Source organism: Taudactylus pleione, unplaced genomic scaffold (assembly GCF_031769625.1).
Source record: "Taudactylus pleione unplaced genomic scaffold, aTauple2 ptg000021l, whole genome shotgun sequence".
NCBI classification, from domain to species: Eukaryota; Metazoa; Chordata; class Amphibia; order Anura; family Myobatrachidae; genus Taudactylus; species Taudactylus pleione.
The window spans coordinates 270,097-296,051 of NW_028284423.1; the positions used below are offsets into that span (position 1 = coordinate 270,097).

At 43.9% G+C, this 25,955-nt stretch overlaps 1 protein-coding gene across 2 annotated transcripts in view; it reads left to right on the top strand.

The window, feature by feature from the left end:
- The window catches only part of FBXW7 (F-box and WD repeat domain containing 7), a 260,641-nt gene that overhangs the window by 55,886 nt on the left and 178,800 nt on the right, over window positions 1-25,955 (top strand). The window contains exon 1 of one of the 2 annotated variants that reach the window (XM_088448227.1): window positions 16,409-16,549. The exons of the other annotated variant lie outside the window; for it this stretch is intronic. Within the exon in view, the coding sequence (XP_088304353.1) occupies window positions 16,409-16,549 (141 nt within the window). Of the gene's footprint in view, window positions 1-16,408; window positions 16,550-25,955 lie in introns of those variants that run through there. 2 annotated transcript variants of the gene reach the window in all.

A 25,955-nucleotide genomic window follows, 5' to 3' on the forward strand; every position in this document is an offset into this window, starting at 1 on the left:
TGCCTGCTTGGCAAGCGGACGCAGAATCCAAGCGTGCGGTGGAGGGTTTACCTTTCACTGGCGATATGTTGTTTGGCCCAGAACTGGACAAATGGATATCCCAGGTCACGGGGGGTAAGTCTTCCTTCCTCCTGTCGGTTGCTCCAGCTCCCAGAAGATCTTATAATGGACCTTCGTTTCATTCCTTTCGTGCGCCACATTCCTTTCGTGGTAGAGCCAGAGGTGCTCCCACGCAACATAGAGGTGGCAGAGGTAGAGGTCGTTCACACCCTGTTGCACGTAGACCAGAGCCTAAACCACCGGAAAAGCAGGTGGCATGACGGTCTTCCGTCCCACCTGGGACCCTCCTGCAGTGGGAGCCCGCCTGCAAAACTTTCAACAGGTTTGGAACCATACCTCTACAGAACCGTGGATCCGCAGACTAATTTCCCTGGGGTACCGAATAGACTTCGAGGTCCCCCCTCCACCTCGGTTCTTCACCACAAGTCTGCCAATGCCTGCAAGCAAGGCCAAGGTTTTACAGGAGGCTATCCAGTCTCTAGTAGTATCATCTGTACTAGTTCCGGTTCCGGAGCATCAGAGAGGTTTGGGGTTTTACTCGAACCTGTTTGTAGTACCAAAACCAGATGGCTCGGTCAGGCCCATCTTAAACCTCAAGTCTTTGAACCTGTATCTCAAGATTTATAGCTTCAAAATGGAGTCTTTGCAGTCAGTCATAGCGAGCTTAGAACCAGGGGAGTTCCTATTATCCCTGGATATCAAGGATGCCTATCTCCATGTTCCCATTTGGGAACCTCATCAGGCTTTTCTGCGTTTCGCCATATTGAAGGATCATCAGTTTCGGCATTGCCGTTCGGGTTATCCTCAGCTCCCCGCGTCTTCACCAAACTCATGTCAGTCATGATCGCTCTCCTTCGGTCATCAGGAGTGAACATAATCCCTTATTTGGACGACTTGTTACTCAAGGCTCCATCGGTATCTCTTCTATCAAATCAGGCCTTACTGACATATCAGACCCTAATCCAACACCGTTGGATAATCAACTTCAAGAAATCAAATCTTAATCCATCCTAGAAACTTCTGTTTCTGGGCATGATCTTGGATACGTCCTCACAAAGGGTTTTTCTTCCAATAGACAAGGCCCGGGATATCCGGTTGTTAGTGCAGCAGGTCCTCAGAACAAGGAAGGTGTCCCTGCTTCTTTGTCTGCGTCTCTTGGGGAAGATGGTAGCAGCTTTCGAGGCACTACAGTTCGGCCAGTTCCACTCCAGGGTGTTTCAGCTGGACCTGCTAGCACAGGCGTCAGGGTCTCATCTGTTCCTACATCGACAGATCCGTCTGAGCCCGGTTACCAGAGTAGCCCTTCTTTGGTGGACACACTCCAGCAATCTGTTAGCGGGAAAACTGTTCGGAATGTGGGACTGGATCATCATAACCACGGATGCCAGCCTTCGAGGATGGGGCGCAGTAGTCCTCGATTATCACTTTCAGGGTCGATGGTCCCCTCTAGAACAGAAGTGGCCCATAAATGTGTTGGAACTCAGAGCGATTTACAATGCTCTGATAGAGGCAACAGAGTTGCTAAAGGCTCGTCCGGTAAGAGTTTAGTCCGACAACGCGACGGCTGTCGCTTACATCAATCGCCAAGGAGGGACTCGGAGTCGCATGGCTATGCGAGAGGTAACTCTGATCCTCCAGTGGGCCGAGAATCAGTCAGTAATCCTGTCAGCGGTATTCATCACGGGTGTGGACAACTGGGAAGCAGATTACCTAAGTTGACAGGATGTCCATCCTGGGGAATGGAAGCTTCATCCAGACGAATTCAACGCGCTGATACGTCGATGGGGATGTCATCAGGTGGATGTCATGGCATCACGATTGAATCGTCAGCTTCCAGTATACGTGTCAAGAACTCGAGATCCGCAGGCGGAAGCAGTAGACGCTCTGACGAGTCCGTGGACCTACGACTTCGTTTACCTTTTTCCTCCAATTCCACTTCTTCCTCGTCTTCTAAAAAGAATAAAACACGAGTCAGCCTCGGTAATTCTCGTGGCCGCGAACTGGCCTCGGAGAAGTTGGTTCTCGGAGCTTCGGTTCCTATTATCAGACGATCCGTGGCCCCTTCCTCTGCGCCCGGATCTTCTACAGCAGGGTCCTTTCATACACCCCAACTTAGCGCAGCTACGTTTAACAGGGTGGCTCTTGAAACCGATATCCTAAGATGTAGAGGTATCCCAGACGCGGTTATTCCCACCATGCTACGCGCCAGGAAGCCAGTTTCGGCTGCGCATTATCATCGCATCTGGCGTGCTTATATCTCAGGGTGTTCCAGTCGGGATCTTCCGTCTAGGACCTTTCGCTTATCCCGGTTTCTGCTTTTCCTTCAGACGGGTCTGGATTCTGGCCTTCGTCTGGGAACCTTAAAGGTGCAGGTTTCTGCCCTTTCCATTTTCTTTGAAAGGAAATTGGCCCTCATTCCTGAGGTGCAGACGTTTCTTCAAGGGGTCTTGCGCGTGCAACCTCCTTTTGTACATCCAATTGATCCATGGGATCTTAATCTAGTTCTTCTGTTCCTTCAGTCGCCCATGTTTGAACCTTTGGAGGAGGTTGATCTTAAGTACCTATCTTGGAAGACGGTAATCCTCCTGGCTCTCGCTTCGGCTCGAAGGGTTTCGGAAATTGGGGGCTCTTTCCTATAAACCTCCTTACCTAGTGTTTCATGCGGATAGAGCGGAACTCCGGACGATAGCCGCCTTCCTTCCTAAGGTCGTGTCGGCTTTCCATATCAATCAGCCTATTGTGGTACCATCGTTAGTGGAGGACTCTGGTTCTTCTACCTTGGATGTGGTTAGGGCTCTCTGCATCTATGTTGACAGGACTGCTTCCCTTCGTAAGTCGGAGTCGCTTTTTGTCCTCCATGATGCGGTTCGGAGGGGTTGGCCAGCGTCTAAGCAGACTTTAGCACGTTGGATCCGGCTGACTATTCATCAGGCTTATGTTAGTGCTAACCGTCGGCCTCCTTCGTCTATTTCGGCTCATTCCACACGTTCTGTGGGTGCGTCTTGGGCGGCCGGTAGAGGAGCATCTACGTCACAATTGTGTCGTGCGGCCACTTGGTCTTCAGTTCACACGTTTGTCAAGTTTTACAAATTTGATACGTTTGCCTCTTCGGCGTCCCGTTTTGGCCACCTTGTTCTGCAGGTGCCACAGAGCACTCCCGCCCGTGGGGATAACTTTGGGACGTCCCCCGCATAAGCACCTCCAGTGCCCCCTTGTGGATGAAAGAGAAAATGGGATTTTGGTACCTACCGGTAAATCATTTTCTCTGATTCCACAGGGGACACTGGACGCCCACCTCTGCGCTCTTGTCTGCCTATTCGGTTTTGTTCTGTATGTTGTATGATTCAGTTATTGTGTGTTCTTCTCTCCTTTTCACTCCGCTTGTTCTCCACCTCCTCTTGGTCTTCATTTTCTAAACTGAGGGCTTGTGGGGCATAGAGGGGGAGGAGCTTCACACTTCTAAATTTTAAAGTGCCGGCTCCAGCTATCCACGCCTCTATACCCCAGCGTAAGCACCTCCAGTGTCCCCTGTGGAATCAGAGAAAAAGATTTACCGGTAGGTACCAAAATCCCATTTTCTTCTCTCCAACATGTTGGTCAATTATCGCATATCGCTGCCAGATATTAGAAATATCTGGCAGTTTGTATGTGGTGAATGACGAAAGCAACAACTACAGAGTGCTGCAGAGAAAAAAATCCACTCCCTGAATGATGTCATGCGATATCGTTCATCTTTTGCCAAAATCTGTCATGTACATGACAGATATCTTTCAGCACAGCCACCGGAATTTTCAATAGATATCTTTTGTCTTTCATCTTTCAGAAATACATCTGCTAATGGATAGGCCCCTTTAGGGTTAGGCTGCGGGGATGGAGGGGTTAGGTTTAGGCACTTGGGGGGAGGTTAGGGTTAGGCACCCCTAAGGGAGGGTGAGGGGGGGGGTTGCTAGGTTAGAAAATAGAAAAAATACTTACCTTTCGGCATTTGAACCGCCGGCCTGCAGTAAATCATACTGATTCCCATTCATTTATATAGAAGTAATCCCGTCATACTGTAGCATTATTTTTACTGCCTCTGACAATCAGTTCACCACACAATTGTGTATTTAGTAGATACAATTGACAGAATTGTATTGACACATGCTCATTGTTAAGCTACAATGCTGTTGCTCACCACAATAGTGCCGTTTATTGGTAGGGGTAATTGATCTCTGTGGTAGTTGCACCTACTGTACACACAATTTAAACATGGGAAGGTTCATGGATGGAGAATACACCTTTCATTGTCTGTCCTGCATTAGGTCTCGGTGACATTAGGTACTGTAAGTATGTTATTTTCAAAGTGCATTCCAGCTGTGTTTTGTTAAAATGCAATGCACAGCTTCAGGTAACGGGATCATGAAAAGCAAGTGTGTGCAACAACATATACGTATTTAATATATTTTTTTCTTGGGGTGACAAATAATTCTTAGGGGTTTATTTACTATACAATGGTTTTTCAAAGCCACCGATTGTTTGCGTTTATACAAGCATAATTTAAAATGGCAGTAACATTAATTGCAAAACACTTCTAGTTTTGCACTTTTATAGTATTGCTGTTTAAAATTCACTGGCCAAAAACGCTGATAATTGGTGGCTTATATATTATATATAATTTCCTGTGCAAATGATAGGAGCAGTGGTTCTCAAACTCGGTCCTCAGGACCCCACACAGGTCACGTTTTCCAGGTCACCCAGCAGGTGCACAGGTGTACTCATTACTCACTGACACAGTTTAAAAGATACACAAGTGGAGGTAATTATTTCACTTGTGATTCTGTGAGGAGACCTGGAAAACGTGCACTGTTTGGGGGTCCTGAGGACCGAGTTTGAGAACCTGTGGTATAGAGCAATGATTCCCAAACCGTGTGCGCAGGGTACTTGCAGTGGTGCCACGGGTTGGTGGTCCAGGATTAGATAATAATATTTATGGTCAATGTGATGGACAAAACCAATGCTGGTGGCTGCTAATCATAAAACATGTGGACAAACAAAAATGCAACCATGTCTGTCTCCACATAACTAGGCCCTAAAGATGGCCAAAAGTTTCTCAAAGAAAGGTGGGTACACACTTGACTGATATATCTGCAGATGATGATCGTTCATACACACTCAACGGCCATCATATGTTTGTGCCCTCGGGTCCCGGTGGGCGAGACCTGGCGGGTCGGGGGTGTGTCCCTCCCCCCTCCTCGCGGCTGCTGCAGTGTGTGTACAGGCGGTCTGCCGACCGCCCGTACACACCTGCAATGGACAGATACAGTATGTCTCCAGACATATCTGTCCATCGGCTGTGCAGCACAGCCAATGCGATATGTTGGTGAACGACGACGTTCACCGACATATCGCGGGTACACACTGGCCGACATGCAGCAGATATATTGGCCGATCGTTTGATCGGCCAATGTATCGGCCAGTGTGTACCCAGCATTAGAAACTTTTGGCCTAGGGGTGCCTTGAAAATATATGCACCGTGATTCAAGAAAGTTTGGGAACCACTGGCTTAGAGTAATGTTTTCAGTACTTATATCAACATTCATTTTGCAGTTCACATGCAACATTAAAGGAATAGTTATTATAATTGCATATGTTTTTGTTTAATGAACATGCAGCAAAAATTAATAATTGCTTTTGTTTTTTTAACATGTATTCTTAAAAGTACCAGGCTTGTTGCCACAGTGAACTGTTCATAGTTCTTTATTCTTGAGTAAATGTAGTGGCACAGATGTACATGTTGTCACTGTGTAAAATACCAGTGCTGTGCGCACAATTTATGGGGGTGTGTCCTCACGGTCCAATTAGATGCAGGGTCACACATATGTCTGGCACGCAGTCAGCTGCTTAATACTTTTAACCAACTAAATTATTATTATTATTTATTAAGTTTTATATAGCGCAGAAAATTCCGTTGCGCTTTACAATTTGAAACTAAATTAGCCAGTACCCATTTCACAGAAGAACACAGTTACCTCACGCATGGGATCGCAAGATGCATTTTTGGTCTTTGCATTTGCAAATACTGCCCATGCTTATAATTCTATATAGCCGGTTATTGTATTGCTTACCTGTCTCCCAATAATACATCATTCTATGTACCATTCTATGTACCAGAACTTTCAGATTCATGCTGTTTAATTTAATATGCAGTTTCATTAATTGCAGCCAGGGTCGTAGACAGCCGGCCTGGGCCCCACTACTAGCAAGGGGCGTGGCCTAATAGTGGGAGGTGTGGCCATGCCCCCTTAGGAAAAAAAAAAGCTTAAAAAACCCTATTTGCACCCTGCCTAGCGGCGCTGGGGAGGGGGGGCGCTTTGAGCCCCTTAGCACAGCACAATTCCAGGAGGGGGCGTGGTCAATGTGATCGCTCCACCCCTAAAGGTAGAGGAGAGGTGACTGCCACTGAAGCCTAGCACACAGCAGGGCTGCTGACAGGTAAGAGGAAGGGGGGGGGGGGCGGTGTCGTTGGACCTGTGTCCCCGCTGGGCCCCACAAACATGCCCGGGTAACTAAAACCCTATCTTCACCACCTCTCGGCGCCCCTGATTGCAGTAATTGTCAGTGGAATGTGATTAACAGTCCTAGCAGCATTTTTTTTAAATGGATCTCTCTCTAGTATACAGATGTCCTCATACACCTAGGCTTAATACGCCATTCGCCTGAAAATGTGTCTTCTCTCAAGCGGATGCGACAAACCACTTCAAGAGACTGCACTCCTTAATATGATATGGGACACTTATTTTTCTGTGTGCCACTGAGACTGAATGTGAATACGATGGGATGGAGAAAAAGCCACGGCCACTGCATGATAATATGTCTTGTTCAGATTCAAACTCCGTCACATACAGACTAAGAATAATACGTTTGGTCCAAGCCGAGCCACATGGACGTCAAGAAGGGCTGTTTGGCGCGACTGCATCAATAGTGTTTGAGGACACATCTATATGCCATTATCTGTGAAGTTTATTATATTTTCGCATGAAATAGTTTTTTCTTACCTTGCTATTAATTCAAAATGTTAAGTGACAACCAAATTACTGTAACAGTCCATGTTCCTTATCTTAAGTCAGAAGCATGTTTTGATAAGTGCCTGAGCGGCATAGGTGATTTTCCTATTCACTTATTATATTTTTGTGAATGAAATCACCTGCCACCCTTTGCACCAGACACAGCTCCCTCTCCTCACTGTAACCGCTGAATGCTGCTTACATGGGCTCTGCTTGTTGTCAGGGGAAACTGTCTCTCAGCCAGGCGGCTCATAATCCCATTGAGAAATAGGGACATTAGGACAGTTGTATATCTGAATTATAGCGCATGATGAATATTAAAGGTCAGGCTAGTATGCGCTTGTGCAAAAAAGATGAAAATACATTTTTTATGCATTTCCTGAAAGATTGTGTTGCTCCATGAGATGAGAAAGATAGAAGTAAAGAAATAAGCACAGCAGTTTTATCTGATCACTTTTTAGAATAATGCATTACTAGATTTATTGTCATTTTAGACAAGCTGATTTGAATATTTTTCCCAGAAAGCCTTACCTGAAAGTTTCTTCCAGGCAGGTCCCTCACACTGCTGACCAGATTACCCTGCCCTGCACTGGGGATGTAGTTATAGCCGGCATTACATACCCATTCCCTGTACTGATGACACCTGAGTGGCTGCAGGTGGCAGCAGAAGAATCCTTCATGTTGTGTACATGGCTTATTCCAGATGTCCTTTCTCGTTTTTTTTAAAGGTTTATTCAATTTTTCTTCTAGGAAAACAATTTTATGTTGTAGTATAGCATTTTGTGTTTGCTGTATAGAGTATCGCCATAACACAGCATTACACGCACAGTAAAGCTGACCACACCTTACGTGATTATCGTTCCAACCAGCTAACTAGTTGGCTGGTTGGAATTATAATCGCACAGTGCCTTGTTGCTAAAAATAAAAAGCAAGTAACCAGTCACTCTAACAAGATGGTTACATGAAACTTGTTTGTTTTAATCTACTCAACCAGTCAAATATTGCTTTGTTTAGGAGGAAAGCTGGGTAATTTCGATGTTAGAATTAGTGCAAAATAAATAAATGTAAAAAAAAAGAAAATGCGTCCCCCCTCCCCCCTTCTTTTAGTCCTGTACTGTCTACACAAAATCAGCTGTAAACATTGATGTGTGGTCACCCTGATAGCATAACCAGCACTGTGCTGGTGGACCATAAATGTGGTGGAGGGAATACCCACAGTGGTGGGATTCCCCCCACTATGGTTCCAAACCAGCCCCAAACATGGCTGCTGGGGCAAGCTGGCACTCAGAGAACCACACATGCCAGCTTGCCCTGACACCAGTAAAATGTAAGGTAGTTTGGGCTCCCTAACCAGCACTTATGACGGGTAAAGCGGCCAAACTCGGTGCTTTTGGACGTGACAAGTGTGATAATTAATGGATGCCCAAAACAACTGAATTGCCCATTATCGCTGCCCAAAGAACAATTGCCCGCTGATAGTCTGAGTCACACGTCCTGATTATTTAGTTGGTCAGATACTCGATCAGTTGGCCAGTTGGATGGAAAGGTGAGTGTATGACCATCTTAGGATTCCAACTATAGGGTTTTCTGAGCTACCAGGGTGGTAACTCTGCTACTATCTGATGTTGGGTTAATAGCCACCACATAAACATAAGTGGAGTTTACTATATTATGCAAATACTCATTAGTATTATATTAAAAGCACTCTAGATAAATACGTGTTAATTAACCCATGCATGTGCAAAATAAAATCTAATAACATATTTTTGATGTTTTGTTGTTGTTTCCTAAAATAATGCACACTTTTAGGGAATGAGCGATATAATGTGTGTACTGCTGACTGGTAATTCATGGAATGGAATAGAATTAGATTGGCGGTCCTGGATTCAATAGTACGAAGTCTAGATCTTGGAGTAAATGGAAACTTGATTATTTTCTTTGCATAGAGAGGTTTGAGTGCCAATGTGTTTCCTGTTAGAGAAGCGCTAGCGCTCAATCACTACTATGGTGATTCATTGAAAACAGCCGGACTGATCCCCAATTGTCCCATTGGAGATTTGCCCCCTAAGAACATGTTCTCCTCCTTCAAACTATCACCCAGGAAGTGTTTTGGGCAGTGTGAACTTTATGGGCAGTGCCCAAACTTGCAGTGTCTCTTTATTCATTTTATTTTTTTTCTAATTTCTTAACCTTATTATGTGGTGATATTAGATGGCATCTAGCAAAAACATCCTTCAGAAATGTATTTGTAGGGCATGAAAGCAATTCCGTCTCAGATGGACAGATTGATCAGTACTCTCTTCTGTGCATTCTCTGTATGCCAGTGGTATTGTATTTACACTTCATGTATCTGCATCTACAGAAATAATGATACACATGTCTCCTTACTGCATTTCTAACATCTCCTAGTAAAGCTTATGTTAAATATTTTCCTGCTTTGACTTTTGGCCACACAAATCTCAGCTGTACGTGCAATGTACAGGTGGTGCATGTTGTGCATTGATGTGCGGTGGAGCAGGACTCCTGATGATTGATGGCATACATTCCCTTTCACACCTACGCCCTGTGATCTGGCCTGTGGTGTTAAATTGAAGCTGATCTTAGCTCCTAAAGAAAGTAGCAGATTATGGTAAAATGGTTCTTTTGCATTGTAGATATTTTTCTTCATAAACTAGCATTATTCTATTGTCATTTTTATCATTAGTTGTTTTACAGACAGAAAATTTTTACTGTTTAAAGCTAGGTACACACTAGACGACTTGCAAACGATGCAATGTTGTCAACGATTCCCCTGAACTCCTGGGCAAAAAATCTAGTGCATACACACCAGGGCTTGACAAATGTTTATAAAATCTAGGAGCCAGGATGAAAGTGTAGGAGCCAGACCCACCCTTCCACCGGGGCAGCATTACTGAGCACCTACGCCCCGGCAACCAACCCCCATGGCCACACCACTAACGGGGAACCCCAGGTAAACCACCCTTCCACAGCCACATTACTGAGCAGCTAAACCCCCTCTCCAGGCAACCAACCCCCAGAAAGACCACCCCTCCTCAGCCAAAAAACCCCGGGCAAGCCCTCAGCCAAAAAACCCCGGGCAAGCAAAGCCATCGTTGGCATTGGCCGAACTAGAGAGTGGTGGGCCCAGGTGCAAGAATATGCTTTGGGCACCCCTATGCAGTGCCCCCAGTAGTGGTCCGCTATGCAGTGCCCCCAGTAGTGGTCCGCTATGCAGTGCCCCCAGTAGTGCCCCATATACAGTGCCCCCAGAAGTGGTCCCCCCTATGTATTGCCCCCAGTAGTAGCTCCCTATCCCCCCCTATTCAGTGACCCCAGTAGTAGTCCCCAATATGCATTGCCCCTAGTAGCGGCTTCACCCTGTACAGTGCCCCAGTAGCAGCCCCCCATACAGTGTCCCCAGTAGCGGCCTCCCACCTATGCAGTGCCCCCTGTAACAACCACACCCCCTATGCAGAGCCCTTTACACACACACACACACACACACACACACACACACACACACACACACACACACACACCCCCCCCCCCCCCCCCACAACTTACCTGATCCCCGCTTCTGCCGACGACCGCTGCTGTCTACTCCTCCGGGCCCGCTCTGCACTATGGGATGGGAGAGACGTCAGCCAGCTCCCTCCGTGGACGCAGCAGCCAATGAGAGTCTGTCTGGCTCGCTCATCTGCTGCTATAAAAAACACACAGATGCCACTGGAGGCTGTGTGTTCTGTAGTGTGGACCGCGGTCTGCACTACACTAGCGGCGGCAGGGGGTTGCCCTCAAATCTGGTCGCCAGGCAGCCATATCTGGTCGCCATGGCAACCTGGCCCCTGGGTTTTGTCGAGCCCTGCATACACACTGTGCAATCTAATACCCCTTTTACACCAGAGCTAAAACCCGGGTTATTGCAGGGTTAACCCGGGTAGCCCCTTGGTGTAAAAGGGGACAGGGTTGGATGCCCGGGTCGAGTGACCCGGCAATCCAACCCAGGTAACTTGCGGGGTTTAACATGGGAATGACCCGTGAAACCCTGCAGTGTAAACGGTGCAATCCGGGTCACGACGACCTGGAGCAAGTCGCATGCCTGCTGATTGGCCGGATTCAGTGGCGCTTGGAGATGACGTCATCTACAAGCGTCCACTTCCACGCCAAAAGAGCCGGGTCACTGTAGACCCGGCTCCGTTGTGAACGTCGCGGACTCGCGAATATCCTGGGTCGGCACCAGCTAAATTCCGGGTCTGCTCCGGTTTGGAAACCTGTTCCAACCTCCGGGTCAGACCCGGAATTTCGATATAAAAGCGGTATTACAAATGACCAAACAATATATCTTGCATTGTTTGGTGGTTACATCTTTAACTATATAATGTACCCATATTGCCTGGTCGTTTGGTAGATCATACACACTCCACGATCTGTGGCGAATTGTTTACAAGATTGACAGATCTTCCTGCATGTACAAAAGAACTGAAGATGTGATGGTCGACACCACGGGAGCGCGCATAGTGCGTACACACTTGATGATTTGAACGATTTGTTGTTCCGATCAGTCAGAAATCGGCCAAATCGTTCAAAATGTCGTCTGTGTCGGGGCCTTAAGATGTTAATAAACTAGTTTTAAATATGGCTTTCTGTAGGATTGAACGGCTAGGCTTAATAGTGACGGGTAGTATTTTATGAGGGCATTGGGAGATGAGTTCCACCTTCAGCTGCTGCACTGTCATATTAATCACAGAATAAGTACATGTACAAGATGCTATAGCAGTCACAAGGTAGTGAATGTGGTGTTGTTTGTCCTTAGTTGCCCAGTACATAAAGATGTCCCCTGCTCGATGAGTGTTCATTTAAACACTAATTTCTATGCCCAGGTTACATTCAGATGATATGTAGATGTTTGGTACTGAAGGGGATGATTCTATATTGTAAGTATACGTTTGTACAGTATCTGCCTTATAGATACATTGCTGGAGTCCTTCACGTGTCCTCCTGTACAAATGCATCATGAGGAACTTTCCTTTTAGCTCAGTGAAAGATATCATAACCTGCAAATATCTGTAATTCATTCCAGTGGCTGAAGAGAAGAATCTTATTGTTATGATAGAGAAGCGTATCAGTGCTACTGTGCTTATTTCCCTGGGGGAGGGCTCTGCTCCGTCTCACAGCTCGCACGCAGACATTTCATTTTATCTGCACTTTTACACACCACAAATATGGGATTAGGATAGCATCAATAAATATGCCCTCCCCCCACACCATTTTTTCCTACTCCCTTTCTTTAAAATTTATTAGGAGTACATATTTGTAGTATTTTCCTTCTCTTATTGCCAAAGAAGAACTATACGTATCACATACCATTGGAGGAGGTGTGAAATGATTGTAGCAAATCCAAAAACAAGACCAGCAAATACTAGCTATGTCTAATGACTTTGATCCATCATGTTCCGTTATTTCCCCGTGGTTGTCGGTTGCACATATCTCCGGTGTGTATCATTAGCAGTATGTATATACATCCTCTTAATCAATATTACAATAAAGTAGCTGACACACAGAAACCAGGTTCTAAATAATAGATTAGACGTTTGCTCTTCATATTTCCTTCCTGCTAGAGCACTTTCTCCAAGACCAGCTCTTTCTCCAACTCTCACTTTCTAAGCGCATTGTTTCCTTCTGTCCTATATTGTGGGATTACCATTTTTCTGGAACTTTATGGGTACTGGATTTTCTTTTCAATTCTTGTATGTTTTGAGTGTTGTGATCCATGTATCTCTGGATGATTGTATGTTACATGTCTCATGCTTACTGTAATCCCATAATAATAATAATAATAATAATAAAAAGGCTGGGCCACAGTACCCGAAAATGATCATGTCGATTTCAGTCAGTTTTATTGGGAGTTTCCTAATATCCCTGTTGGTGTTGCAGCTTGTGGTCAGTTGAAATACAGAGTAAAAGATGATGTTTTGTTGCCGTGCTTTACAGTACAAGATGTTTTAGCTGTATCAAAGCTCATTTCTGATTGGTTGCTTTGGGTTATTATTGAACACTTATGAGGGGATTCAATTACCGTAACCAGTGATGCTAGTGAGTAGAAGGGCAATATCTTGCTTCATCTTCATTTAGGAGAATAAATACAGACTGTGAAAGCTTTGAACTCATTATTCATCTCACTTTGTGGGATGTAAGAGAAGGTGATAGAACCTCCGGGATGGTCAGGGGAGGCAGTCTGCAATTAGCAACTTCTCACACCCCATAGCGGAGTTCCTATGTATTAAATGGTAATGTCCATAGATGGACGTCGCAGTGATGTTATGCAGCACATCACTAGTAATTGAATTCCCCCCTCAAATAATGTCTTTATTTACAAAACTAAAATGTTTACTCTAGTATTGGCCTCTATCTGCAGCAAACCCTTGAATGAAGTACATGTTTTTGCTATCACTGTATTATGGCCTAGTACACAGGTTCTCAAACTCTGCCCTCAGGACCCCAAACAGTGCATGTTTTCCAGGTCTCCTGACAGCATCACAAGTGAAATAATTAGCTCCACCTGTGGATCTTTTAAAATGTGTCAGTGATGCTGGGCATACACTGCCAGATAAAATGTCTGTCAGACCGACAGACATTTTATCTGGCTGCCTGCCAGCTGCAGATATCGCCGGCATACACTGTGAGAGAAATCTCACAGTGTATAGCCCGACATCCGCGCTCCGCCCCCGGGGGAGGAGACATTTCCCTGTTCCTTCCGTAGGAAGGAACACAGGAAATGTCTGTCTGTCGGCCGCGCTGGGCATACACTGCCCTATGCGGCCGACAGTTTCCCGGGTAAATATCGCATCGGACGTCCAGCATGCCCGACCGAGCAATATTTAACCCTCGGTCGCCCGCATACACGCTGCAATTATCGCGGCGATTCGCCGATATCGGGCGGATCGTCCCGATAATTGCAGAGTGTATGGCCAGCATGAGTAATGACTACAGCTGTGCACCTGCTGGGTGACCTGGAAAATGTGACCTGTGTGGGGTCCTGAGGACCGAGTTTGAGAACCACTGGCCTAGTAGATATAATTGTATTGTAATTGTATTTTCATTCTCTGTTATTTTTGCATTGCCCCTCTTAAACTGTTGCACCCTAAAAGTTGAAAGGAAATGCTATTTTCTTTCCTCTTGAGTGGTATAGATTTCTCTTATACTATGCAGGGATGCTGCGTGTGGCAGATGTTTATTTTCTCTGTAGTGGTTATGTACTTTGTCACATAACAATGTGTCGTCTGACCTTCCTGCTGGTTGACAGTTGCTGAATAGGTCTTTGTAAGAGGCATTTGCAGAGAAGCATGTATACACTTGCACTTTCTGTCCCACGGAATGTACTCCTACTACTAGTACTTCACTTTTTGCAATGGTCTCCAGTACTATTTGTGAAAATACACACCTGTATCGTAATATTTTCCTTTTTTATGCCATCTCTGTGGATGACACAGAATGTGCCCCATGGACGCTACAAAGGTTTTAAAAAATACACACAGGCACTTTAACACTAGTATTCCTGAGTGGTGTGTGTAAGAGCTCAGGGCAGTGAGAAGCATGTTACTGAGATTGCTGTGTTGTTGAAGAATGTAATATGTTACTGCTTCTGCAGAAGGTTTTTTATTTTAATGTGATTTACGTGTGTGGAAATGGTTATATTTGATATTTGACCCTTGCACTTTAATGTAGTATGTTTACATTGGTTCTCATGGCTGCTTCTGCCAGCTCAGTGCAAAACAGAAATCATCATCCACATCTCCGCTTCATAATACAACGTGACGAACATGAGCATTTCCAATCAGACGGAATCCAGCTGCTGCTTCTAAGAAGTTGGTTAACCACCTCCTTAAATCTAAGTTATTTCACCTGGTATTACTTTAAATTTTCCACACAATCGGCACTTTCCTTGAACAGCCCCTGTAAGAAGCAGCACAGGGAAGCGAGAGAGAAAGAGCCAAGTCCTTGGCTAAAGCAGCTGAATTGCATCTGCAGATGAATGAGGATTTAAAATTCTATGCAGCAGACAGTACCTCCAGCAGGCGAGTAAAAGGGTTACTGCGTTATTTTGCTTGTTTGCAACCAGAGTACCAATTGCCAGAGTGCTTCAGTTCTTCATTACCTCTGCACATCCTGCTCATGGTTAACCTGCGGACAGATATGATATCACAATTTAATATCAAAAGGGCACAGCAAGGTGATGGAGAGAGGATATTCTCTTACAACCTGCTCAAACTAAATTGTGATGACTAGTTATGTTTTCCTACATTTCTGTACTGTGCAGCCCAAGCATTGGCATGCCGCTGTCATACCACAAATCTTATTTTTAGTGTAAATATATGCACTGGAAGATGCTGCTTAGGCAGAGTTCTCCTGTCTGATTGCAGCTCCCAAGCAAGTGCGAGACAATTTAGGAGTGCTTTTAAATACTTGTGAAATGTACTATCGAAAAAGCTGATTTTCATGTAAGGGAAGTTCTTTAGAATTCTCTCTTGTTTCTGTGGAATTGTTTTTTTTCTTCTTCTAACCTTTGGAAGATGCATGTGGGCTTGCACCTCGGTGTTGTTATGGAAGCTCCTGATGCAGAATGCTTTGGCCGTATTATTACAGCAGATAGATGTGCAGCTCAGTGGAGAGATGTGCTCACTGTATGTAATTGGCAAGTGCCTGCTGAACGCTGGAGTCAGGAAAGGTCAGCTGCTGTGATTGGCAAGCCGCTAAGCACATCTAGTAAGCCATTCCCTGCTTTCTGACTGAGGAAGCATATTCCAGGTACTGAGCCTTTATCCCACAGGGTACTTGGGGACAGCTGAGAGAGGTGTGGCTGATTCCTGTTGGCTCTGGCATAGAGAGCACCATCACCAAAGGGATAACAGGTTGGATAGGTTGCAGAGCCGTAACATCTGAACAGGACATCTCTTGTGTCAGAGTACAGTGCTAAGTGTACAGTACTACTTATGGGTCCTTGAACATTCACCTTGAATAACTACCAAAAGACTTACCTCATTGAAGATATAATGCTTTTGTGAACACTGACACGTGCACTTAAGATTGCTGCTTGTACGGTTAGAAAAGCACTGTAGTGTATAACCTCCAACAAGCTGTAGTCGGTTGTTCCCTTTTTCTTCACTGCTCATTTTTTCCTCTTCTATTGATCAAGGTTAATTCCATCCAGGGAGCTATGTAATGAGGCAGCCAGTTAGCCGTCAGTGCATGTGGGACAATAGCAGTGGTTATTTCCTAAGGAAAGAACTCCTCTCCTAAGCAAGTCAATGTGTGGCTGTGGCTGCAGCATCATTTCTTCTTTAATGAAAAGGCTGGGCCGCTCAACCTGCTGCTCCGACTTGCTTTCTTGCAGCTATCCATCAGACCCTTTGCAGAGGCTCTCCTTCGAATGTCTTAGCCAGCCAAAGGTAACCATCCAGATTTCTTTACTGATAAAGGTCCACAGGGGTCATTTGAACTTACGATGTAAGTGTGTGTAAAGAAGGTTTGAGCATAGGTGCCGTTGTCTTGGTCTTGCAAAAAGTATCCAGTGTCATTTGGCCATCACCAGGTTTTGTAACAGTAAAAATGCGCTGCAGTAATTGATTTTGTAATGGGATCCTGGATTTACTGGCAGCCCATAGATGCAGTAGCTTCCTTGGGATTAGTGCGCTCTCTAATGGATGTTTACATTGCTGTAGACTTGCCATTCGCTGTAGCTTGAAACATGACTTCTGGAATAGGTTATCTTTGCATACAGCAGAGGTCAGATGACCTCTGTCCTCTGCATATACTGACGTTGCAGTGCCGCTAATTAAAACAAAGTTATTTTCTAATCTAATTAGCCAGTGGAAAAAAAATATATTTATGATTTTGAGAACATGTTCAGTTGATGGCATAACACACATTAAATTGTCATCCCTTGCCTTAAGGCTCTTCTAAAGTTTATTTTGAGTCTCGTACCTATGAGAAAGTCCTATCAGTTTGAGTGGCTTTTTTCCACTGTTAATTCTCATTTATTTAAGATCAAATGTTATATACAGAGCTCAAGATACCTTTAACCAGTTCTTCTGACATAACACTAGAAATAGAGGAATTGGATGGTACCCATAAAGACAAAGAAGTAAATATTCACTGTTGCATGTTGTCATAATATATCTGACACAATCATGATCGTTGCATATATATATCTACTGTGAGGAGCACTGCTACATAATTGAATGAGGTTGGGAAAGTTGGTGGCTATACATAGGTGTGCATGTATATGTATGTATGTATGTGTGTATATATATATATATCTATATATATATCACACGTAGTTTGCACAAAATGAGGGTGAGAACTTTAATAATAATTTTTAACACTTTGATAGATTTGCAGCATTATTATTCTTTTGCTTAGCTGCCCACACCACCCACATACATTAGTCCCATTACATTTTCTTGTATACAGGTCTCTGTTCTCTCATACACCACCTTGGACCTGTGCTTTGCTGCTATTATACCAACTGTGGGTATTCTTAGAAGTCTCTGCAATCACTGCTCTTGTTCAGCCTGCCATTTGCACCAGAGTGTCCAATTGTGTAGCTATCTGTAGAAAAGTGCATTTATGACATGCTATAATTAGGGGATTGTAGAGCTCACAGCAGTGTGCCTTGTATGTTTCTAAGTTGCCATAGTTAGTTTTCAGAAAAATGTAAAAAAAAAATACAAGTAAGCAGCATTTCACATTCAGCATTTTATTACAATCAGTGGTATTTTGTATTTTTTTTTTTATAGATAGATCTACCTGGATCTGAAGGGTTTTCCATCCACTTTTAAAGGGCAGTATTGTGCATAAGTCTATTGCCCACTGCCTTGTCAGATATGTGTAATATCAATGCCATAGGATGGGGCAGTGGGCAAGACTATCTATGACTTCCCTTCTTCCTATATCCCACAGGAGAGATGAGTTCAAGTCAAGTTAGTTTGTGAGGAAAGTTCACATAGGTGAGTTATTACTTTTATTAATTAATGAACGTCATTGCACCACCCCTGTATTGTATATAGATATTACTGTATTACTGCAACTGATACTGGAGCGAGTCTGTCTATAATGGCTAGCTACAGGGCATAATGGCCGTGACTCCTATGAGGTAGGGATGAGTGAATGGATCATTGTGTTTAACCTGGCTTAATATATACTTACCGCATCTGAATGGTATAAGATTTATTTATTCCGTAGTGACTTGAATGTTATATTTGGTTGTCCTCTAAGTACTTTTTAGATGATAATATTATATTACTCTAATGCATTAGTAAAAGTAGTTTCCCATCAAAAGTATCATTAGCTGCACTTGATCTGATCACACAACGTTTCCCTTACTTCAGCAAGCATTTGACTTATATTCTGACATTTGCCCTGCAGTCGGATACTGTTTAATATGGGTAGGTCTCACGTGTCCTAATTGTCAAAGGACAGTCGCCCTCCTTACTAGTGTCAATGGGCTTAGTACTTGGCCAGATACAATGCTGAGCATTTTTTTAATATTTTGTTTTACTGCGCATGCGTCCAGATTGTGTTCTTAGAGAGTCGTAGTCGCGATTTCATATGCACGCATACATTGAAAATGTATTGGTCATTCCTTGGCAGTAACTGGGAGGGGGCTATTGAGACACACGGATATGGTCCTGATAGATCAAACAAATAGAGTTCATGCGTTGGCGCTGACTTTTATCATATATAAAATATGAAAAAATAGTCACGTTCCTTGTATGATTAATGTCCACTTTCCTGTCGTATTCAAGCTGAAATCCTCCATAGAACAGAAAGGAACTCCTTGGGCGGTATTCAATTGTTTCAACCCCTTACACGCCCGACAGGAGCTATTCAATTGTTCAGCTCGCACCTCCACGGGGGTGCGAGCTGAAATGGCAAAAAGTTACCTGTTTGGGTGCCCAAACAGCACTTTTCGCGATCACGCCCAGCACTGTGGTCGGAGGTAGCAATTTTACGCGGATAAACCCGACCACTATGGGCACGATCAGCGTCAAAATCAGCAACTATTGAATAACGTCCCGCAATTTCCCGTCCCTTTTAGACTGGAGATCCGGACCGCGAAATCAATGAATACCGCCCCTTATATATTAATGTGTTGTGCTTGTCCCATTGGAACAGTTGTTATATTCCAACATATGTCGATACATAAATAAAAATAGAAAAAACGTGTGTAATACAGTGGCTTGCAAGAGTATTCACCCCCCGTGGCTTTTTACCTTTTTTGTTACATTACAACCTGTAATTTATTTATTTTGTGCAGATCATCACATAAAATTCAGATTAAAAAATAATGGAGCATACACACGGTCAGATTTGTCAGATGAACGACTGAACGTTTGAACGATTTTACCAACGTTTTGAACGATTTGAATGACTGCAAACACATCAGATGTCAGATATCGTTATCTGACAAACGGGAACGCGCATCGTTCATCGTCCATCGTTCAGGCATGTCAGATATGTCAGATTTTCCTTCAGATATGAACGACTGAACGATTTTTAAATCATTATCGTTCAGATCTGAATAAAAAAATCTGGCCGTGTGTATGCACCATTAGTCTACTTTGGTGAAGTGAATTGAGAAAAATATATATAAAAAAATAATCTTTATAAATAAAATACTGAAAATTGGTATGTGCATATGTAATCACCCCCATTGCTATGAAGCCCCTTAAAAGTTCTGGTGCAACCAATTACCTTCTGAAGTCACATAATTAGTGAAATGAAGTCCACCTGTGTGAAATCTATGTGTCACATGATCTGTCAGTATAAACACACCTTTTCTGAAAGGCCCCAGAGGCTGCAACACCACTAAGCAAGAGGCATCACACCATGGAGACCAAGGAGCTCTCCAAACAAGGAACAAAGGGACATGTGCACACCTTCAAACAATCCATTTTAATTCCAGGCTGTGAGGCAACAAAACATGAAAAATGCAAAGGGGGTCGAATACTTTTGCAAGGCACTGTATGTTTTTTTCATTTAATAAGCAACACATAAACAAGGAATTCACATAAAAAAGCAATAAATGGACCACAATCGGCAACACCCACATTGAGTTATACCTGGATTACAGTGCCTTGCAAAAGTATTCACCCCACTTTGCAATGTTCTGTTTGATGGATCATCAAAGATTTGGATATTTTTTTATAACCCAACCCAGAATTGTACTTCTCAATAACTTTGCCCCTGACTTGTTTGAAGAGCTCCTTGGTCTTCATGGTGTGATGCCTCTTAGTGATGTTGCAGCCTCTGTGGGGCCTTTCAAAAAAGGTGTGTTTATACTGACAGATCATGTGACACTTAGATTTCACACAGGTGGAGTTCATTTCACTAATTATGTGACTTCTGAAGGTAATTGGTTGCACCAGAACTTTTAAAGGGCTTCATAGCAAAGGGGGTGATTACATATGCACATGCCAATATTCAGAATTTTATTTATAAAGATTCTTTTTTATATATATTTTTCTCATTTCACTTCACCAAAGTAGACTAATGGTGCATACACACGGTCAGATTTTTCCTTCAGATCTGAACGATAACAATTTAAAAATCGTTCAGTCGTTCATATCTGAAGGAATATCTGACATATCTGACATGCCTGAAAGATGGACGATGAACGATGTGCATTCCCGTTTGTCAGATAACGATATCTGACATCTAATGTGTTTGCAGTCAGACTTGGACGATTCCATTCATTTTAATGCAGTCAAAAATCGTTCAGTCGTTCATTTCACTTCACAAATTAGACTATTTGTGCAGATCCATCACATAAAATTCAGATAAAAAATAAATTACAGGTTGTAATGTAACAAAAAAGGTAAAAAGCCAAGGCGGGTGAATACTTTTGCAAGGCACGGTATATCCACAATAAGTTAGCACTTGCATTTGTATCCATAGGTGGTATAATCAAACAATTGCTGGCTACAATATAGAACTGGCAATGGTCAGTCCTTATAAGCATGTAGTGTATACTACACCATTAGAGTCCCGGGGCTCTCCTGGCTCAGCTAGTTATCACCGGCACATCGAAGGATATTCCACCATACACTGGATCTTGCCAGCAAAGCGTTTCCACCCCCTTCTGGGGTCTTTTTCAAGGTGAATAGAACTTGTTCTATTCACCTTGAAAAAGACCCCAGAAGGGGGTGGAAACGCATTGGTGGCAGTCGTAGCCGGTAACAACTAGCTTAGCCAGGAGAGCCCCGGGATTCTAATGGTGTAGTATATACTACATGTTTATAAGGACTGACTGTTGCCAGTTCTATATTGTAGCCGGTAATTGATTATACAAATACAAGTGCTAATTTATTGTGGATATAACCCAATGTGGGTGTTGCCGATTGTGGTTCTTTTATTGCATTTTTATGTGAATTCCTTGTTTATGTGTTGCTTTTTAAATAAAAAAACTTATTACACTTAAGTTTTTTCTATTTTTATTTATGTATCCACATATATTGGACTATAACAACTGCTCCAATGGGACAAGCACAACACATTAAGATATAAGGAGTTAATTTGTTTTCTGTGGAGGATTTCAGCTTGAATACGACAGGAAAGTGGACATTAACCATATAAGGAACGTGACTATTTTTTCCGTGCCAACACATGAACTCTATTTCTTTGATCTATCGGTGTACATTGAATGAGCAGGGAACTCCTTATTTGTAGAGTTCTATAGTGGCTGCAGTCTGGTTGCGCAGGAAGAGATTCACGGAGATGGTCCGTATTATGGGTATGTTACGGGAGGCGTGGAGCTGAATTGTTTACAAACACAGACGCTTAATCGCTTTCATAGGAAGCCATATTCAGACTGGTAATCTGCACCTACCATAGGGCTGGTGCAAGTTTCGATGATGCGACTGATGGTGTGCCGAAAGACGCACCAGACGGGTGTCTCAGTCCTTGCACATTCGTACGCACGGATGTACAACAGGGAAGGGCTTTTTTGCAGCATTTGCGTAAAGTTACTGACTTGCGTCTGGCAAAAGACGTAGATAGTGTTCACTCTAGCTCCGGCGTGAGGCAGGGCGCCGGAGCTAGAGAGGGCACGTTCACGCGCGCAGCCGAAAAGGGGGCATGGTCATCGAAAAGGGGGCGTGTCTATAAGTCGCGTCCCCTTTTCGTCACTCTTGGGGACACGTCGGGCAGCCCCCAAGCCCTGCAGACAGGGAGAATAGATGCCGGGCGCATGCGCCCGGCGTCTGTTCTCCGGCGGTGACCGGGTCACCGCACATTTCTTCACCCGCGGGGCACTGCGACCCGCGGGTGAAGACAGTTCCCGCAGGCTGTTAGGACAGGGCGCTTTTTGCCCTCCTTCTGGAGGGCAGGGCGCTTTTTGCCTTCCAGAAAGAGGGCAGGGTGCCGCGCCCCGCTAAAACAGCCTAGTGGGAACGCTACGTAGACACGGACGCTGCTGCATTCAATATGGTCCAATATGTTTAATTTTTAACTTTGGGGGATAGTTTGCACAATGTTTTACCTCTTTCGACAATTTCAAAAAACAGTGTTGTGAGTTTTTTTTATTTTAAGAGCAGTTTGGACTACATGGTATCCTAGTCTATTGTATAGAATTTGTGGGAATCCTAAATATTGCCTATGTATAGAGTTTCCTTAACATACCGGTTTTACATTTTGCTGGCGTTTGTCTTGTTTGGAGGAGGAAATACTGTACGGAAGTATTGAATTGTGCCAACCTCTCCCAAAAGCCATAGTGCCATAGTTTGTGGAGCCGGTATATGGAAGGAATTCAGTTGTTGTATCGCGCTCTCAGTTCCCGTCTAAAGTGACAGTGATATTCAATTGTTGGTGGCACTGGGCGCGAGTACTACAGACACCTATTACTTATCGCACATGTCACGCCCACATGTTTCGGAAACCCATGGAAAATACTGGGCCAACGGCAATCTGGGCACCCAAAAGCCCAGGAGGGCTGCAGGAATAATGGTTGCCTGTGGCACTCGCACCCAGCAACACCAACAATTGAATATTGCCTCTCACTTTAGAGTGGGACGCAGGACCCAACAACAATTGAATTCCTTCCTAGGTGTAGTACAAATATTTGTTTTTATTTTTTTATGACCTTGTGGTTAAATTTGACACACAATTTAGATTGATTCTCAATATATAGTTTTCAGAATGCCTTCCTGTCTCAATTTGACCATTATCATTCACACACTATACTTTGGGAGCAATTCGTTGGTGATGTGCCATCGCAACATCCCTATAGGGTGTGTAGTAATTAAGCAATGTTGGGCTCACGGAAGTATTGGCAAAACACTGGTCAGCTACATGCCCCTCCTCTTCCACCATTGGCCAGCTTTATGTATTACCCAACTAGCAATACTGCACCCACTATCCCGAATCAACCTGTTTTTACCGACCTGCCTCTTTCAGCATGATAGGCAGTTACACTTTACAGAGCTCTATTTAAGCAGAATTTTCACAACAGGACTTTTCTTTGACAAATTTGACGTTGTTGAGAAACTGACAATTTTTCAAATCACTCCTCTACTTTTTTTTAAACTTTCAAAAAATAAAACTCCTTCCTAAGTGACATTACTGAAAGAGGTGTGCTGGTAAACTTAAATGAAGTATTGTATTCCTCTTTTATCCTAGAACAGTTCTAGTAATGGTTTCCAAATATCTCTCTCCTTAGCAGATGCACTTCTTCCATTAAATATAGTATAATCTTTTTTCACATATTGTGAAGCTTCATTATGTTTTATATTCAGTCCTTAGGGTGTAATGTAGACACTTACGTTTGTTGTTCCTTTTAGTGGTTACAAATTTATAAAGAAGTTTTCTCAAACATAGATAATGGAAAGTATTGTATAGGTGTTTTAACCAATAATTTCTTTGGAACTCTTAACTTGGCAATACAAAAGGATTGATTGCTCTTCTCTGACCACAGTGTATATCTGAGAACATAACCAAGGTAATGTAACCTAAAGCAGGCCCCTCTTATTTGCTTACACAAAGTGTTTTACAGTAATCCATTTTTACTAAAATAAAATCTGATATTAGATTTGATCGTGAAAGCATGTATTTCATAACTAGACTGATTAGGCTGTAATATTGACAATATTATTCCCCTTGCTCTTCTGAAGCTGCCACTGACTATGATCATTGTTTTTCCTCATTGAGTTCCAACAGCCAGTCTCCAACATTGTCTTCCTATTGTAAGCCTCTCTTGCAGCCATTATAGTTGTGACAGCTCCACCCTCCTGAAGGATAGGAAAGCTGTGAAGTGTGTAGCTGGGGAATGATGTTGGCATTAAATGATGGTGGGCAGGAGCTTAGAATAGGAAAAGTGATGAAAGACTCAGCCAGACACTGCTCTAAGTGTGAATGGAAATGTAAAACAGGAAAAGGATCAGGGCTGTGAAGTGTCAGCTGTTTATTTATTTGCGTATTGATTTATTACTAGTTACTTATATAATGCCAGCATATTCCGTTGCGCTTTACAATTGGGAACAAAATAGTAATAAAACAGTGTAATAGTAAAAGCCTTGGTAATACCAGACAGATAAAGAGGTAAGAGGGCCCTGCTCGCAAGCTCACAATCTGTAGGGAAATAGGCATTGATACATAGGGATAAGTGCCACATATTGCAGGTTGGTCTATCCAGATTGCAGAGGCTCTTGGTGGGCTGGAGACATGGAGAGGGGATGTAATTTGGTAGTATAGCTTATGGAGGTATTGTGGGTGCTTATGGGGGGGAAATTCAGTTGTTGTTGTTTGGGCGCCTGTAAGTAATTGGTGCCCAACAGTCGATATTCAATTGTTTGCTGATCGAACACGACTGCATTATTTATGCTAGCAGCCTCCTGAGGTGGCGAGCAGAAATTTGCGAAGAGTTGGCTGTTTGGGAGCCATAACCTGGAATTTGAAGTTGCTAAACCCGTGCACATGGCTAAAACAGTGTGCATTTTGCTTGACAAGCGCGCAACAAATAATGCAGGAATCCCTGATCAGCAAAATGATTGAATTGCTCCATCGGGTGCCCTTTAATTATCGCTGTCCAAAAAAACAATTTAATTCCCCCTATGTAATTTAATCCGCTTGCCAGAGGTGGTGAGTTTTCAGGGAATACTTGAAGCTTTGGAGACCAGAGCAAACTATTATTGTATGTGGTGGGAGGGCATTCCACAATATGAGTGCAGCCCAAAACAAAGTTCTGTGAATGTGAGCAAGTACCAATTGTGGATAAGAGACACAGTGCTTGTAAGAGGGATCGAGCCAGGAGATATTTTGAGATGAGCAAAGAGCTGTGGCTTAACTACCGTAGGTGCAGGGGTGCCAGGCCTTTGTCCGCGGCCCCCCTCCGCACTCCACCCGCGCCTTCCTCATTATCCTCTCCTCGACTTACCTACTCCGTGGTCATGGCCCCTTTCTCCGTGGTCACGACCTTCCCCTCCGTGATCGTGTCCTCCCTGTCGGCTCTGGCTGTCCTCGTTCACTGATACTGGGAGGAGGCGTCGCTGTCTCCTCCCAGCATCAGTCAGTGAGGAGGAGAGATGGAGCTGACTAGGAGAGGAGGTGTGCCTGCCCTGTGCAGTGCGACCACAAAGTAGGTAAGTCGAGGGGAGTGGGTAGTGTGAGGGGAGGAGTGCGGAGGTGGGGGCTGTGGGGGTACCATAAAAATTTTGCTATGGGGCCACCCTAGGTCTAGTTTTGCCCCTAGCAAAGAGATTTATGTTGGGTTCTGTGGTATCCTGCACCCTAATGAATAGCGGCTGCGCGTAGTCTGTAACAATCGTTTTAGAGCCTCCTGACTGCATACATTTTTAGTTG